This window comes from Labrus bergylta, chromosome 11 (assembly GCF_963930695.1).
Source record: "Labrus bergylta chromosome 11, fLabBer1.1, whole genome shotgun sequence".
Lineage (NCBI taxonomy): Eukaryota > Metazoa > Chordata > Actinopteri > Labriformes > Labridae > Labrus > Labrus bergylta.
Genome location: NC_089205.1, coordinates 24,918,829 through 24,935,317, shown reverse-complemented (window position 1 = coordinate 24,935,317; position 16,489 = coordinate 24,918,829). Strand labels below are relative to the sequence as shown.

Here is a 16,489-nt window from a genome sequence, read left to right as displayed (position 1 = left end):
TATCAATCAATCAATTTCTATTAATTTTTATTTGTATAGCGTCATCTCATGACAAGTGTTATCTCGAGACACTTTACAAAAAGCAGGTAAAAGACCTTACTCTTTGTCTGTTAACATTACAAAAGAACAGGTAAAAAGACCTTACTCATTGTTATGTTACAAAAAGCAGGTAAAAAGACCTTACTTACTTATTGCTTTATTACAAAGAGCCGGCCTATCCATCATGAGCACTTTAGCAAAGCAGCAAAAGTTACAGTGGTAAGAACGTTACTAGAATTGCTCTAACAGGTTGTTTTTATCTTTGAATTCCAAATCTCTGCACCTGCACACACAAATGTACCTGTTTGGGTTCTAATAAAGTTTCTTTGAACCTTGAATTTAGTGGGAAGGTGAGAGTCACTGTGGAGCTTAGCAAATCTGACAAAATACCATCACCTGTGTTCAGTGGATACAGTGGTGTAGAGATTCCTTAGAGCAATACACTCCTTGTTCCTTTTGTCATTGGTGAATATTTGCTGGTTCATCATCACAATGGTTTGTTTTTTGTGATATCTGGATGAGTGAGAATGTCTTTCATAGTAGATTTTGGGGTCATGCATGAATGGGAATTTACTAGTTAGCACATTTTTGCTCACGTTTTACTTCAGACAATGAAATATAATCTACAATAAAATATTGTTTTAATTCATTTTGACATATTTTCAATACTCTGCTATACATTTGAGAGATCAAAAACCGCATTTTCTTTCCTGTAACTGGTCCAAACTACTATCATTAACTCCATTGATAAATGTGTGTGAAGTATAGGTGGCTAGCTGAGCGATAGTGTGCCAGATGGTGTGCATAATGTGCAGTCCCACACGCGTACACTCTATGATTCAAAGTAGTGGGAGTTTTTTGAGAGGTCTATACATCAGGTATCCTCAGGACATTAAGATTTTGCTGTTTCATTATTTTTCCCTCTTCGGTTGTTGCTTGTACATATTCATAAAAAAAAAAAGGGAACCAGGGACATAGGAAGTGAACATCCCCATTATCTTCAAACCACTGTGGCCAGTCTCTGAGCAGCACACCACGAGCAAAGACCAGAATGATGTGAAACAGAGGTAAGTAGCGGTTTCAATCTGCTGCGTGCTAATGTCTGCTATTCCTCTTTTTTTAACCTTTTCCAGGTGTCATGGGTGAATATGAGCCCAAAATTGAAGTGCATTTCCCTACATCTGTCCTGGCTGCCAAGGGAGTGACTGTCAGGCTGGAGTGCTTCGCTCTGGGGAAGTAAGTAAACAAGGACATATTGCTCAAATATGGCGAGCTGTTTATTACAGCACTATCGTATTAATCACCAGGAAGGGTGAAGTACAGCACGTCACTGCTCTGTTGCTGAAAGATTCTTGAGATAATACTCCTTGTGTTGTTCTCTCTCTCCTCCTTAAATGACATTATTGCATTACCTGAATGGGAATCAGGCATATCTTGTCTTCAGGCAGGATGTTAAGTGAGTGTAGAGAAGTGCAGCGTCGGAGCTCGCCTGTTAGATGGCATGTTAGTGCATGGGGGGGAAGACTGAGTAGGGAATTCAGCCCTAGGGACCCATGTGTTCACATAATTGAGAGCCCTAATGTATCTGTGTTTCCTGGGTGCTTTCAGGCTCTGTTATGAATGTAGAGAGCCAAGGTTATGTCTGTGAGGGGGGAAAAAAAGGAAGAAATTGGTTATAGTTGTCAGCCAGGAGGGAAAACACACTTTTGTCCACAGAGACTCAAATCTAAACCACTTACCACGGTTACTAAAGTTAGCATTTTCAGCTGCATGGTGGACAAAAGCGGTGCCTTTTCATGTGGAAATATTTCAAAATACAGTTTTTTTTTTTTATCAAAAATAATCGCGATAGCTTAACTGTGGAGAGGGTTGGAAGTCAGCCTCATTCGTAAAATCAAACCAGGCAACATCTCAGTTATTTTCAATCTGTTCTTTTTTGTTTCCAAAGAAATGTTGAAGAAGTGTTTGCTAGTACAAGAAGTAATTTTCATCGTACGGCACAATCCTTTATTATCCCCACTCCATTTTGTTTAGAATTATTCATCATGAATTATTCACGGCCGACTCCGATCTTAAGTGCAAACATTCACTGATCTACACACGACTAAGGACCTCATAATTGTTTACCCTTATTTCAATTAATTATCCACATTATGCCAAGTCATTTCCTGAACATATAGACACACTGCCTTATCATATCACAGCCCTTTGTTTTTCCTATCAAGCCAAGCAGCAGGTCTTTTTTTTTTTTTTTTGTGATGCTTGTAGGACAGCTTGAGTCCTCGTCCTGAGCCTCCCTCAGCGAAGTAATTTGTGCACGACGGCTTTCATTCAGACAGTGATCCCAGTGACTTACCCTTTTACATAGAGATGAATGATTTATCAATGCACCCTATTAAGAAATGCCAGTCTTTATATAGCACTGAAAATGAAGTTAAAATGGGTTTTGTTCTGCTGTTGATCAATATTTATGATGCCACCACTAGCTCAGACGGGACAGGAGAGCTCTTTGTGTGTGAATGCCAAAGCTCCTTGAAGTGATTGTCTGCTGGGATATTAACCAGTCACAGTGCTTTGTAGGCCACAGTCAAGGGCAGAAGGGATTAATGATACCGAGACAACGAGAGAGGAAACGATGTATGGTCCTCTTAACTTTCAATAGTTTGACATCGTGGGTCCCCTTTTAATTTAACTTTAAGTTATGTCTGCAGGACTTATTTAATGGGAGTTTTGTCTGGAAAAAGGACATCATTTTCACTTCTGCATGTGTGTGTGTTGGGGGTGGGTGGGGGAGGTTATGCCTTCATTTAGAGATAGGACAGTGGATTGCATCAGAAACCAGGGAGAGAGAGAGAGAGTGGGGAAAGACAAGCGGGAAAAGAACCATAGGTCGGCTTTGAATCCGAGACGCCTGCTTGGCGGGGGGGGGAGGCCCACGTGCACCAGCCACTAGGCCACCGCCGCCCGATCAATAAGACTTTCCCAAAGGGCTTGAACCTATTTTATGTAACCTGCATTTAAATACATATAATGTGGTCTAGCAAGGCACAAAAGGCATTCTACTGGGTTAGATTGGCTCTGTCAATAGACATAAACGGATGTTTGGCCCGTTCTTTGAGCAGACGTCATCATCTGAATTTGAATTTGAATTTACCAGCTTTAGAAATCGGTTACAGAAGGTCACTCCAATAACAAGAAATAGTTAGCAATACGGTTAGCAACATTTTATGTTTTTGATATTGTACTTTGCGATACCACAGGTTTTTTTAAATGCTATAAACTATATTATTTTAATAATTCATTAGCATCATTTTGGTACTGAAATGTTGCCAGTGTATTTGTGCAATAACATAAAGGGTACAGGAGGTTTTGATAACTTAAACGAGAGAATTACCCAACATTGGGTGACTAGAAGTTGTAGTTTTCAGTTGCCATGGTAACGAAAAGGTATGAGTACCGTATCATTATGACTCATATGGGAGTTTAAAATCCTAGTGTCGTAACAATTGTAGTATTGTGTATTTTGAAGCAATATTTAATGTTTAATACACATTCTTGCACTTCATCATCATTCCTGATTGATACAAAAATGTTTACATTCAGTCACTATTGTTTTTTATAAATTAAAAAAAGCAGGATATAATTTTAGCCTACTAAAGATGCTGCTATACTCGCTTAAAATAACACAAATTGAATTTCAAACTATGGATCGCAGTCAAGAAACTGTTGAGAAGTGCAGTGCTCTTAGCTGCTTTTATTTCAAAGGAAATGACAGTATGAAGTTGATTTGAGTTCAAAGAGCCTTGTACATTTGATTGGTTATACATTCTCCCACTCATTTCCACTTAAAGCACAATATGTGGCATGCAGTGGATGCTTTCATCTAAATTGCCTGAGAGCAGACAATATACTTTTAGTTTCAGTGACCCCAGAGGGAACCAGACTCTTGAAACCCTCGTGGTTACTTTCCACATGGAGCTACACGGGTCAGCAGCAACACAAAGTGCCTCTTAACTACAGAACATTTTATTCTCTTGTTTCTACACTTAATGCCTTTGAAAGACAGCTGTTTTTTTTTTTTTTGCTCAGTTGATTTAAAATAAGGCTCTCTGATCCAGTTACATTATTTTCTAAATATAGTATAGAATTGCCACGAGGGACCAATAAATTGAGAGCTTACCAATCGAGCTAAGTGGTGGGATAATATCTTGATCTTAATGATGGGGAGCAAACTCATTCTCCTCTGTATTTTGGTATTAGATTTAATTTTCAGCCTTTTATTATGGAGCAAGTCCAGATGAGGGCACCGCAGTTGTGCGGAATGCTAATTAAGATGTAATCTACAGAACCTGCCTGTGGGCATGGTCCTAAATTGAAAAACTGTAGCTTCTTACATAAACTCGGTGTGTGAGTGTTTGAGTGTAACACATTCACAATGTTAGGGAAGAAAGCCCTCAGTGTGTACGCTTTGATTAAATGGATATGACCAGAGTCTGTGAGTTCAGGAGTTTATGCCTACAGTTTCATGCAGAAGACACTGACAGGCAAAGTTTCACATTTTTAAAGTGAAAAAAAAAAGACTATTCCCTCCTGCCCACCCTCAGTGCTGTCGACATGTACAAGCCTGGTGCTCATTATTCAGCCTCCAAAGAGAAATCCTGCCACGGACTCAGGAAGCTTCAAACTCATGTTCCAGACCTTCAAGGTCTCCATAGATTTGCACTGTTCTCTGACTGGTCGAGAGTTTAGTTGGAGCAAAGGTCTCCAGCGAAAGAAATCCTCCATCAATAACGTATAAGGAAGGCCTTCTAAACAACGGCATGCCATATTCATGAGCACTGATTCAATCTCTGTGCCTGTTTCTCGCATTTATTTATGTTGTTTCTTTGCAACACTGGAGGGCATTAAAAATAAGAATGCCAAGTACTAACAAATGGAGCCACATTAGAGCAGAGATATTTGGTTTTACCTCAGGCTCCAGATACTGTCTCTGCACTCCCTGCTGTATGAGAGGATATGTGTTATTGATATACCGAATACTTTATATGTAGCACTGTCTATTCTGCAGATGTGCACAAAACAGGGACAATATCTAAATAATGATGGTTCTCTAAACTATTTGTATGGATTATTGTTTGATTCATTACAATAGTTGGTAAGGATTCAGTATAATAAGTGCATAACTGAATGCATTTTGCATAAATAGCAATAAAATTGGAGATATTGTGACTATCTATGACTGCTCATATATTATATGAGGGTCAAAGATACAGGTTTCTATATTCTTTTCCAAGTTTAAAGTCACAGAATTATTCTCCAGTTCATGAGCAGAAGTTCTGTGCTCTCAATAACTGAAGTCCATTTTGAAACGACTGTTTTTCAGTACGTTTTTTTTTTTTTTTTCCAGAGCTCTCAGTGATGTGTGGCAGCCTTAATGCACGCTGTAAGGTAATGATGTAGCTATTCAAAAACAAAAAGTAAATGAATATGTCCAGACAAATAGTGTACGCACAACATGATGAGAAACTCCTGTCCAAAAATGAAAAGAAAAAAAAAAAGAATGTTGTGTTTTAATAGAAAACCTGCGCTGAATCCTAATTCGAGTTCACGCAGTCAAGAGCACTCAGATGTCCTTGTGAGTTTGGAGCAGATAAAAAAAAAAGCTCAGGGATGTAACATTTCCATCTTGCCTAAATGATTGATGGGTTCACTGGAGGTTTGTATGGTGTCACATTTCCATCTTTCAGACACCTGTCAAATCTAGTTGTCGTACAGGGCCGCTGCTGAAAGCGAGCACATGGGTAAGACATTCTCTGCCGGCGTGTGCGAGTCATCTATCATGAGCATCTATAAGGGCAAGCCGTGAATAAACAGGGAGAGGTGACGTCGCTGGAACACTAATCATGGAAATCTGTCCGGCTGGTGTAATAGCTGATTTAAATATTTTCTCTGTTCCCCTGAAACGTGTTGTCTAATGTGACAATGTTTGCAGTGAATGTATAACAGGAGGTCAGAGATCAGTGATTCACATGTAGAGGAGAACCAACAATGCTGTTTACGTTGTGTTTATTTACTTTATTTATGACTTAGGATGTATTCTTTGGCCTTTTTAGCTTTTTGTTTTCTTTTTGTCTTGTTGTATCCGGGTTCTCCTTTGAGTATTAAGCTCTGTCGTCACTGTGGTCTTGTCTTGTGCTTTGGATTGTTTGTGTAAAAAGAGGACATTTCCCTCACTGTGAAACAGATAGTAACCTCACCTAACCAAACGTAACACTGAAAGACAAAAGAAGGACTTCATGGACTCATATGTCATCGCCTATACTTGTTACTGCCAACATTTAAATATCTTGTGTTGTCTCTACAGATGACTTCATGTTCATGCTTGAGTATACTGATGATTATTTTACATTTATTGACATGCTCTAAATGATTGGGTAAACAAAGATTTCCAAACGCTCCAGGTGATGAGGTGGTTATCATATAAATAAATGTACACATACAAATCTGTAGTACTCTATTATTAATTTAAAGCTCCTGAGGGTTTTTAACTTGAAATGAAACAGGGTTAAAGTTATACTGAAACCTGGATGTGACCTACAAAAGCAAATAAGACAGTCATTGACAACAATGGTTATTTCTATAGAGTTTTTTTTTATGTTGGAAAGCACTTCAGGAGGGTAGGTGTAAAAAAAACTTCCGAAACAGATTATTTTTTTTTTTTGACACTTTCCAAAGCTTCAAAGTGCCTGACACATTTGACTGTTAAAAAAAAGGTTTGAGGGGGGTCGAGATGTTCTTTTTTTTTTCACATGTAAGGATGGCTATTTCAAGGAAATAATTGGCAAAGAGATGGGATGTACTGCTTTGTTCATATATGATCTTTAAGGTCACTTACTGGTGATTTATTAGAATATATATATATATAACATACCCACCTTTATGGAAGTGTTGTTAATTTGATAAAATGTGATCGTTTTACAAAACTAATAGCATCAGGACAGCTAACAGCCTCTTCTGTGTGTAAATACTGCATGTTGTTTTTTTAACTTTGCAAAGTACAGTGTGTAATCCCACTCTCTTCTCCTCACAGCCCAGTGCCAACAATCACATGGAGGAAGATAAATGGCAACATCCCCAAGAAAGCACGACTCAGGAAGTCGCAGGCTGTGCTGGAAATACCCAACATTCAGCTGGATGACTCGGGAACTTATGAATGCAAAGCCGAGAATCCGAGAGGCGGCACCGCCTTCAAAGGACATCTACAAGTGTACAGTGAGTGTGAGCATGCTCTCATTCATGTTCACTTTACATTAGCCTCACAGAAGAATAGAAACACATGCTGATGTGTTTTAAGCCATCTGAGCTTTGTCTGCAGAGTTATGAGGGATATTTCATGAGGTTACATTTCTAGTAAGTCACGGCTTCATTCACAAATAACTCTGATGACTTTTTATTCTTAAACAGCTATGTTGTCAAATTAATGAATGCCTAGTCTTCGTAAACTGGAGGCTCGTGCATGGTATTCCTAATTAGCATAGAAAAATGCCCCTTTTATGCCCATATAAGGGCATGTCAATGCATGTCTGGGTGCGCACACAGAGATCGCACCGAACTGAAAAGAGAACAAAGTCGAAATAAGAGAGAGAGAGAGAGATTAGGAATGCCCAAATTCAAATCTTTCAACAATTGCGCACTGGACGCTAACTTAAAAATACTGAATTAGTTCTAATGTAGATGTTCTGCTGCTCAGAATTAAACCAAAACAGGCAGATTGAATTACATGATATTCAGCAGCATCAGTCGTGGATACAACATGTTAACTCCAAACAGATACATCGGATTATATCAGGAGTTCAGACAGCACTGTAATCGTAGCAATCTTCATCAAGCTGTAATCAGAAAAGGAAGAACACCCGATGAAGTCAATCTGATGGGAAGATAACATGAAACTGATGAGAGACATGGATATATTTCATATTTATCAAATGAATTATGACTTAAAGGAGGTCCACATTTATTCTAGACAATGGAACATTTGACAGGTTTGTCATTTAAAAACCCGTGTGAAGGTAGGTTTATATTGTTTCATACAAAACTTCTTGTAAGTGCTCTTTATTGTCACAATTTAACCCTTTGCAGTTGAGATCAAGCATTGTACAATTGAAATAAAAGTTAACCATACTTGAATCAGGCATTAATACGTGTTATAAAATAATACAAAAATGCAAAACTAGAACAATAACACAATAAATAATAAAAACATAATTTAAAAAATTAAACAGAAGCTCCAAGCAGATTTCCCCCATGTCATTCCCCCCTCTCTCCCACTCTCTCTCTCTATCTCTCTCTCTCTCATTTCCTACTAAAGTCCCAAAATAATCCATTAAATCTCAATTTCGACAAACAAAAAAAGTGCTAATTGTGTTTGTTGAAATTGTGCTCACATCTTAAACAATCAATCAATAAAAAAGAAAAAAATGATTTAGTTAAACTGACATGTATTTATTTTGAATTGCTCTGCCAGTGCTTACTATAAATGTGCTGAGAAAACTCAATTATATACTTAGGAAAAAATGTTTTAGTAAACAGATTGGAAAAATCTCTTCAAATAAGATAAATTAATTGTAGGCGGTTCGATACCAATAATGAGACCCAGCGCTCCTCATTAGATCTTTACTAATATCCTAATGTTCTAATCTTATGTACGCAGACATTTATTCTAGTCCCACCACCACCTTCATAAACCACAATGATCATTCTTATTGTATCCGGATTTCATATCAGTTCTTATGACAGACCACATGAAATTATACTAAGTCAGAAGGCTTAAAGTGTTCTCATCATTCTTAGTGCTAAGAAAGTGTCTGCACCTTCGCATGTTATCATAAACGTATCCGTGCGGGTGCATGTCCCCTATTCCTCCCTGTTCTGAACCCGAGGTGCACAGGACCAAGATAATGGACCGCCTCAGCCTTGGTAGGACACATTTTCCGAGGCCCTGCACTTCTTGGCAACCTCCATTCTGTTGACATCACAAGGAGAATAGGGAGCCTAATTTGTAGCAGGCTCACGCTAAATGTAATTTACACAGGTCAGCTGCTTGTTTGAACCTCCATTGTGAGGGAGACCTCCATGACCATAATCATTCAATCAAAGCAGCCAAAAAGAAAAGTGTTCCACCAAGGTGCCGCCGTATGCAAAGAAAAGCAAAGGACGTTCTCGGCATGTTACTGTAAGAGAAGAAGCTCGGGGGGGGGGGGGGGGGGGGGGTTCTCCTTCCTGCACACACTGTTTGCAATGTGCATTGTTTAATTACACCTCTACTGGTTTGAACTTTCACCATATAATAATATCATGTCATTATTAATACCTGTTAATTAAATTGACTCAGAACAAAAGGTTATATATTGTAAATGGTATTACATTTTTTGATTAAAGTGTATGGTATTATTATGACATTTGCATCTTAACATGTTGATCATGTTGATGACAGCATGTGCATTTATAAACAACATTAGGGCACTGATAAAGGAGCTGGACGTTAAAGGGGGAAGGGGGCTTTGATTAGTGACTAACTCACTGATTAACATTCATCACACAGAACTGGCAGAGTGATCTATCCCCAGTCAAACGTCTGTGTACATTTTTATAATCTTTAATGTACAAGAAGTGAAAAATGCAGAACCACACACTGCATGAGACTCGGACGTTGGAAAGAGACTACAAGATGAAAAGGAAGAACATACAGCCCATACAGTGCTCAGATGTGGAGTTGAGAAAGAGAGAGTCTTTGCAGCATGTGGAGTTGGACAGTAACTGTGGATGCAGCCTTGGAAACAAACAAGTCGGCTGCAGGAAAAAGAAAGAGAAGAAAAGGGCAGTTGCCTGGTTTCCTTTGCAACAGGCCAGTCATGCAGAGGAAGAGGAATAAAAAAGAACATGTTGAGACTCAAAACAACCTCCAAAATAAATTCATTCAAATTATTATAATAACTGGATCGAATGTATGGATAGTTTTTGTCAAGTCTGAAGGTTTACTTCTGTAAATATTTCATCCAGGTCAAGCTTAAAGAACACCGGGGTATTTTGTACTGTACACATTTTAAACATTCCTGCCTGTAAGCCAGCTGCTCATTAAAAAAGGGGAGCATTTTCATTCCCCTTCAGTTCTTCAGGGTTAAAGAGCTTAAAAGAGGATCAGACAGAGAAGATACACATCATGAAATGAAGACAAAACTGTTCAGTGATTTATGAAGGGGCTGGACTATTGAGAGTCAGTGCTGTGTCCAAAATCACACATGAATTCCCTCCTCTCTACATAGGGGGTCCTCTGTAGGGAACTACATAGTGCACTCATCAGCACAATAAAAAAAGTACTTTGGACACTGCTCTCTCTCTCTCTGTCTCTCTCTGTCTCTCTCTCTCTGTCTCTCTCTCTCTCTCTCTCTCTCTCTCTCTCTGTCTCTCTCTCTCTGGCTGCTGATAATGAAGTCATTGCTGTTGCATAGCTAAAACATGCAGCTTAATGCTGGCTGGGGATGAAGAATAACGTTATAAAATTCAGTGCTAACTAATATTATAATGAGCATATGTTCACAAAACAATTGAATGAATGCGTACAGACCATAGTTTTAATGCCTGAGCAGACTATATTCTCATGCCTGTCATCATCATGAGGTAAAAATTAACGTAACTCATTTAAAAATCCTTTAATTATTATTTAAACAGCTTCTAGATTTTGATTAAAAAATTCCCCTTGAACCTAACTGCTTTGTGTTTCTTGTTCCGTCCACCATGGATGAGAGCAGTTGAATGTCACTTTCCAAAGCTTTGCACCACAATGCATGATTGAAGATATTGCTTGGTTAGGGAAAATAGGCTGTACTTTTCACAGTGCATTGTGGGATACAGTGAGTCCACTGTATAGGGTATGATCATGCTCACTCTATATAGTGCACTATATGAGAATTCTGTGATTTCAGACACAACCAGTGTGCCATAGGTAACTATTGTCTTCTAATTGATCCTAAGCTATATATCTGCTTCTTTCTCGATCATAACCTTTAAGAATTAAATCAAAGATTAAACTCAACAGTGTTCAGAAAGTGCTTTTTTCTTCTTGTAAAAGTACGACTAACCATAAGTGTGCCTCGTATGGCTTTCAAGGATAAATTACTTATTCTGAAATCTTTTTTTTTTTTCTGTCTCCAGCTCTCCCTGTGTGGGTCAGAATGATTAATGACACTCAGATGGATAGTGGAGAGAAGCTCCAATGGGAGTGCAAGGCCATGGGGAGGCCCCGGCCCACCTATCGCTGGCTCCGTAATGGGTTGCCCTTGACATCCCAGGTACCTCCCTTACCTCCCTGCACACTACCCTCTCTTTTTGGTTGATTGTACCATGAAACATCTGAATTATTCCTTTGAAACTTCGCATCCATTATATGCAGCATTATCATGTAAAGTATGTCTATATTCAGATATAATGTTCCTGTGTGCTTTTTTTTTTTTTTTTCTTGTTAAAGGGTCGAGTTGAAATACTGAATGGAGAGCTGACGATACACAAAGTGCAGCAGGCGGACTCGGGAATGTACCAGTGTGTTGCTGAAAATAAATATGGAGCCATCTACTCGAATGCAGAACTGAAGATTTTAGGTAGGTTATACTTGTGGATTTTTACTGAAGTAAGACGGGATGAAGCATCAAGGTTTAAATGTTCGAGCCATTTTCAGCCAAGCACTCCGCAAAGAATATAACCTCAGACCAAGTATTGGCATGTGAGCCAGGTTCCACATGATAGGTTGGGGGAGATTGAAATGCAAGAGGGGGAAAGGAAAAACTGCGAGATGTGCTGATTGCCAATCAATCGTCCCTGATTTAACCCCGGCAGTGGACGTCATGAATAAAAGAAGGACCCTTATGGTTATCGTCAACGAGCTGTCTGCACGCATCAAGTAGACGAGAGCCTGGAACAGTACTACGTTATCCTGCTGAGAATGAAAAGCAATGACTTGTAGGTATAGATTTATACTAATGGGAGCAAACACTGGGAGAGAGACATCAATGGTTTGTTTGATGGAGTTTAATGACTCCATTAGGATCTTATCTGAGCTCTATCGTTTGTCATCAAAGCACGGCATACATCACAATCCCCATTACTTAGAAAAGCTTCACTTCCTGCATGACGCTCGTCTGGTATTTATTAGTCAAGAGTTTCTAATTATCATTTGATGAACCATTTTAATTATTCATAATTGTAGACTCATGAAATGCACAATGTTTTCTAGTATTTGAACTGTGTGTTTGTTCATAGAATTCATTGCATGCACTTTTAAATGTAAAGACATGAAAAAAGGGATTCTGCTCTTCAGATTTAAGGCTTCAGGCTAAAACACAGCAGTCATACCGGCTGGCTGTCCACGGTTCTGTGTTGACGCACTATTTTCTCCTTGTCATCTTCTATACTGGGACACATCTGGTGACACCCGTTCCCCTTTCATGTTTCCCCAGGGGGCAGTTTGATTTACTGTCTGTGTGGCATGCCCTTTTTTGAAGGGGAATCTGTGGCATTTTAAAAATCTTGCGGCAGATGCACACATTTTTGGGGGGATTTTTATGTGTGTGTGCAAAATCTATAAAATGTGTATCTTCAAACCATCAGTTTATTATCTGTGTAAAACTGCCCACTGTCTGCAACTGTCTGCAATCCACAGTGATGTCTGTGAGAGTGAGAAGTTCTGGATTTTCAAAAGCTTTGTCTCAGCTGACGAGGAGGTGCTTTAGCCTCCCTCAGAGTCAAAGTCGCAACGATGATGTGCGGAAGCCTGTGATGAATGTTTTCATAACTATACCCCCAAGGTATCTCTTCCGAGTGACCTGTGCTCCGTGGTGATGTCCACAAGCAAACACTATCAGGACAGATTACATGGTTAATAACAGCCTGCAGATGAGCGATCACTGGAGGCGACGCCGGGGCAGCGGCTGCCCTCGTGCCTGTGATCTTGTCCCAGATCCAGCTCTTCTGGGAGGGTGCCGGCTGAAGTAATAAGGGTACCGCTGCCACCAGCTGCAGGCTTGCTCTTATTTTGATTAGAACAAATACACACAGCAACTGCTCTGTTTTCTGCTGCTTTTTGTGTCTAGAGGGACCTCTGCCACTCAGGCGACTACTCAGGCTCAAAGACACAAGTGTTACAGGGAGAGGGGTCAGCCTGTAGCTACAGACGGGATTGAATTGTCATTGTGTATAATGTCACCTATAAAGCATCAGTCAGGATTTGAATAATCTCAGCTGACAGGGCCTTGCAGCCTGTAGATGGCCTTGATGTGTAAGGCAGCTGTATACCGGCACCACGTCAACTTGAAGCCTGAAGCTTTTATTTAGACCATTACCGCTTAATTCCTTCCTGCCAGCGAGCCGTGATTGTTCAAATGTTTGTATAATGTATTTGTCATTCACTCAGGCTGCCTTGTTAAATATGGGTTAAGTACAATTTCCATTAAAAGCAGTTCAAACCATCCAACCATGTCATCATTAACATTATGCCGGTTATTCAGTAATTAAGCCGCAGAACACAATGCATGTTTATTTAACTGAAGTGAGTGCTGAATTAAGTCAGAACTAAGAAGTATGGCACATTAGAATACTGTACATAAAAGCATTTTTTAATCAGATGTACGTGCATTCTTTGTCATAGTTCATGTGGAAAATCTAGTTATTTCTTCCAAATATATTAGCATTTTGATCAAGCAGCGACATGTCAGTCTAAAACCCTCTAGCATTTTCAAAGTAATTAGTTTCAAATGCCGCAGTTGAAGAGGTGTAACGGCTGTTACCTTTATTAATCTATTACTTCTTAGCAAACACGGTGATTCAATCTGCAATAAGGGGTGGTTTCATCACAAAGGGGCAAAAAAATCAAATAAAATCCAGAATCGGACGACTTGAGAGTCTCTTCAGTGTAATTATCTATTTAGCAGCTTGTGTACAATCAGAGTCTGGCTGGCACTTAGTGTTAAAACACTGCCCACATTTTTATCAATGAAAGAATGGGTTGAGTTTTGAAAAAACAAATATAAACATTATGTCATGAAAGTAAGTAGACCCAAATGCATGCTTCACAAAAGGTGTAACCTCATGTGTCCAAAGTTAGACCGTTTGATCAGCCCCTTCATGAATGTTTAATAGCATTTTTTAAATGTCCTAAAAGTCAAAAGCATGCTGCTTTCACAAGAGACACATTTATTTTTTACTAATAATAATTTGAAATCGGTGTGTTAGCCATGCAATGTCTGCATTATTGTATTCTATTTGAAGATATTGTGTCTCCTCTCTACGCAGCGTCTGCACCTGTCTTTGTCCACAATCCTGTCCGAGTCATCGCCACACTTGGAAAAGATGTTTCACTGGAATGCAAACCCAGAGCATCACCCAAACCGCGGATAACCTGGAGGAGAGGAGACCGAAGAATACAGCAAAGTAAAAGGTAGAGCAAAAAAAAAACGTATCATGCATCATCATCATCATCATCATGCATCATCCTCATCATCAAAACTCTCATAAAGAATAAGCCCTTTTTCGTTCTGAATATCTCCTCAACCTTTGTTGTCAGGTTGCATTGTTAAATGAAATCATTATAAATACATTGAGTTCTTGTTCTGTGCCAGAATATTTCTCATTGAAATGCAGCTTACGAGAGCCACAAAGCTGATAGAGATCCAGTTTTCTGCTCAAGGACACTTAGCTGGCACGGTTGTTTGCCTGTGCAGAGGCTGGCATCTGAGATCACAGACTAAGGTCATCATATTAAACCTCAGCTCAACCTTCAGCGGCCTGTCAAACACATGCTCAGTACATGACAGCAGCCTTTACATTTTAAAGTTAAAGAATATTTATAAAGAAGATCCTCATGTTTTTGACATTAACCTAATCTAAGCAGTCATAGATTCAGAAAATGGTGATATCTCAAATAAATAGCACGGCCCATGCCTGCTGTTGAATAAGTATAAGTATAGAGTTAATCCTTATTTCATCCATGTTCCTTAGAGACATGATTTTGAGTCCTGAAAAGTAAGAGACATGTGTAAAACTTAGACAAATCAATTAGTGCCATAGCTGAAGTAATGATCGGCCTTGAGCTCTATACTGTGCGTCCAAAATAGCAAAACATTGGAGGATGTTTTTTCCCTGAGTCAGACATGAAACCTTTCAAACTATTTCAGACTTTGGGGAGGAGTAAAGTTTGGCTGTTCATCACCGGGACAGAAGCTGTTTTACTGTCTTTGCACGCAGTGGTAGATTTGCTGGAGCTCTGTTTTAGAAATAGTACCAGATTTTCTTCCATTGCACAATTTAGAGAATAGAATATTATGAGAGCAAGTTAATTGGCCTGTAAAATATGGATGAAGTCTTAAAAGTTTGCCTCCTTCAATATCTTCATATTGTTTTTTCATCTCATTTTCATGCCATAATTGTGAGCGTTATCTTTTCCGGCGCGGGGCCCTTGAGGAATTGCAAACATGTCCTGTTGTAACACATCACAGTTTCATTACTGTAACCGAAATTAAGTGTCACTACTAAAATAAAACACCTAAGGTGCTGGCAAAGCTCGAGAGACCCTTCCTCAAGCCTACCTCCTGCTCAGGGATGCTGACAATTTAGAGCGGGCAATTGCATTTGGAATTCACATTCGCTTTGATGCATCATCTTTTATGAGCAGCATCTCTGTGTTGCACCTGGGGGGGGAGGGGGGGGAGGAGCAGAGCGAGGGGTCCATCAATCACACTGAGCGACACGAGTGAAATTATCAGTCACTGCTGAGCGTCCTAAGTTCTGAGTGAGAGAAGAAGACCTTTTTATTTATCAGCCAAGATTCAGCAGTCTGTTCGACAGCCTCGCAGCAAGGGCAGCCAGTTGATAATCAGATCCTCTGTGTGCTGCTGCTTCAAACAAACGGCGACAAATGCTGAAGCCTTTTAACAGGTGGATGGATGAGCAGCAATCAGGAGTTAGTTTAGCACTGTTAATTCAGGGGTTTGGTGGGGCAATTCTGCAAAACAAAATATTTCATTTCCCATTAAGAAAGGTCCTCAGATGTGATATTGGATATTTTCTTTAAAAAAAAAAAAAGCTGGCCTCGGTGCAGCTGATGGATGGGGATAAGTATGTGAGTGTGCTGCCCTAAAATGGTGATTGATGACCCCGGCTTGTCTGATCCGATAAAGCTTTTTGAGGTATTTGTCAAACCCTTGCAAATCTGTTTTCTCGGCGTTGTTGGAGCACAACACAGGATTCATACCTGTCTGAATGTTTTATCTGACGTCAGATAAAGTCGTCTCTTTATCTCTTAATGGGGCACTACATTGCTCAGAAAAAAAGTACTGGCAAAGCACGAGCAGATAGTAGATCTCTCCCCTCAGAATAATTGGTCATTATTATCTGTGAAGTGCTG

General features: G+C 39.4%; 1 protein-coding gene across 2 annotated transcripts in view; it reads left to right on the top strand.

Moving 5' to 3' along the window:
- cntn5 (contactin 5) overlaps positions 1-16,489 on the top strand; it is a 110,616-nt gene that overhangs the window by 69,305 nt on the left and 24,822 nt on the right. For both annotated transcript variants that reach the window (XM_020634915.2, XM_020634916.2), the window contains exons 8-12: positions 1,173-1,275; positions 7,130-7,311; positions 11,251-11,387; positions 11,564-11,693; positions 14,380-14,524. In XM_020634915.2, the coding sequence (XP_020490571.2) occupies positions 1,173-1,275; positions 7,130-7,311; positions 11,251-11,387; positions 11,564-11,693; positions 14,380-14,524 (697 nt within the window). The remainder of the gene's footprint in view (positions 1-1,172; positions 1,276-7,129; positions 7,312-11,250; positions 11,388-11,563; positions 11,694-14,379; positions 14,525-16,489) is intronic.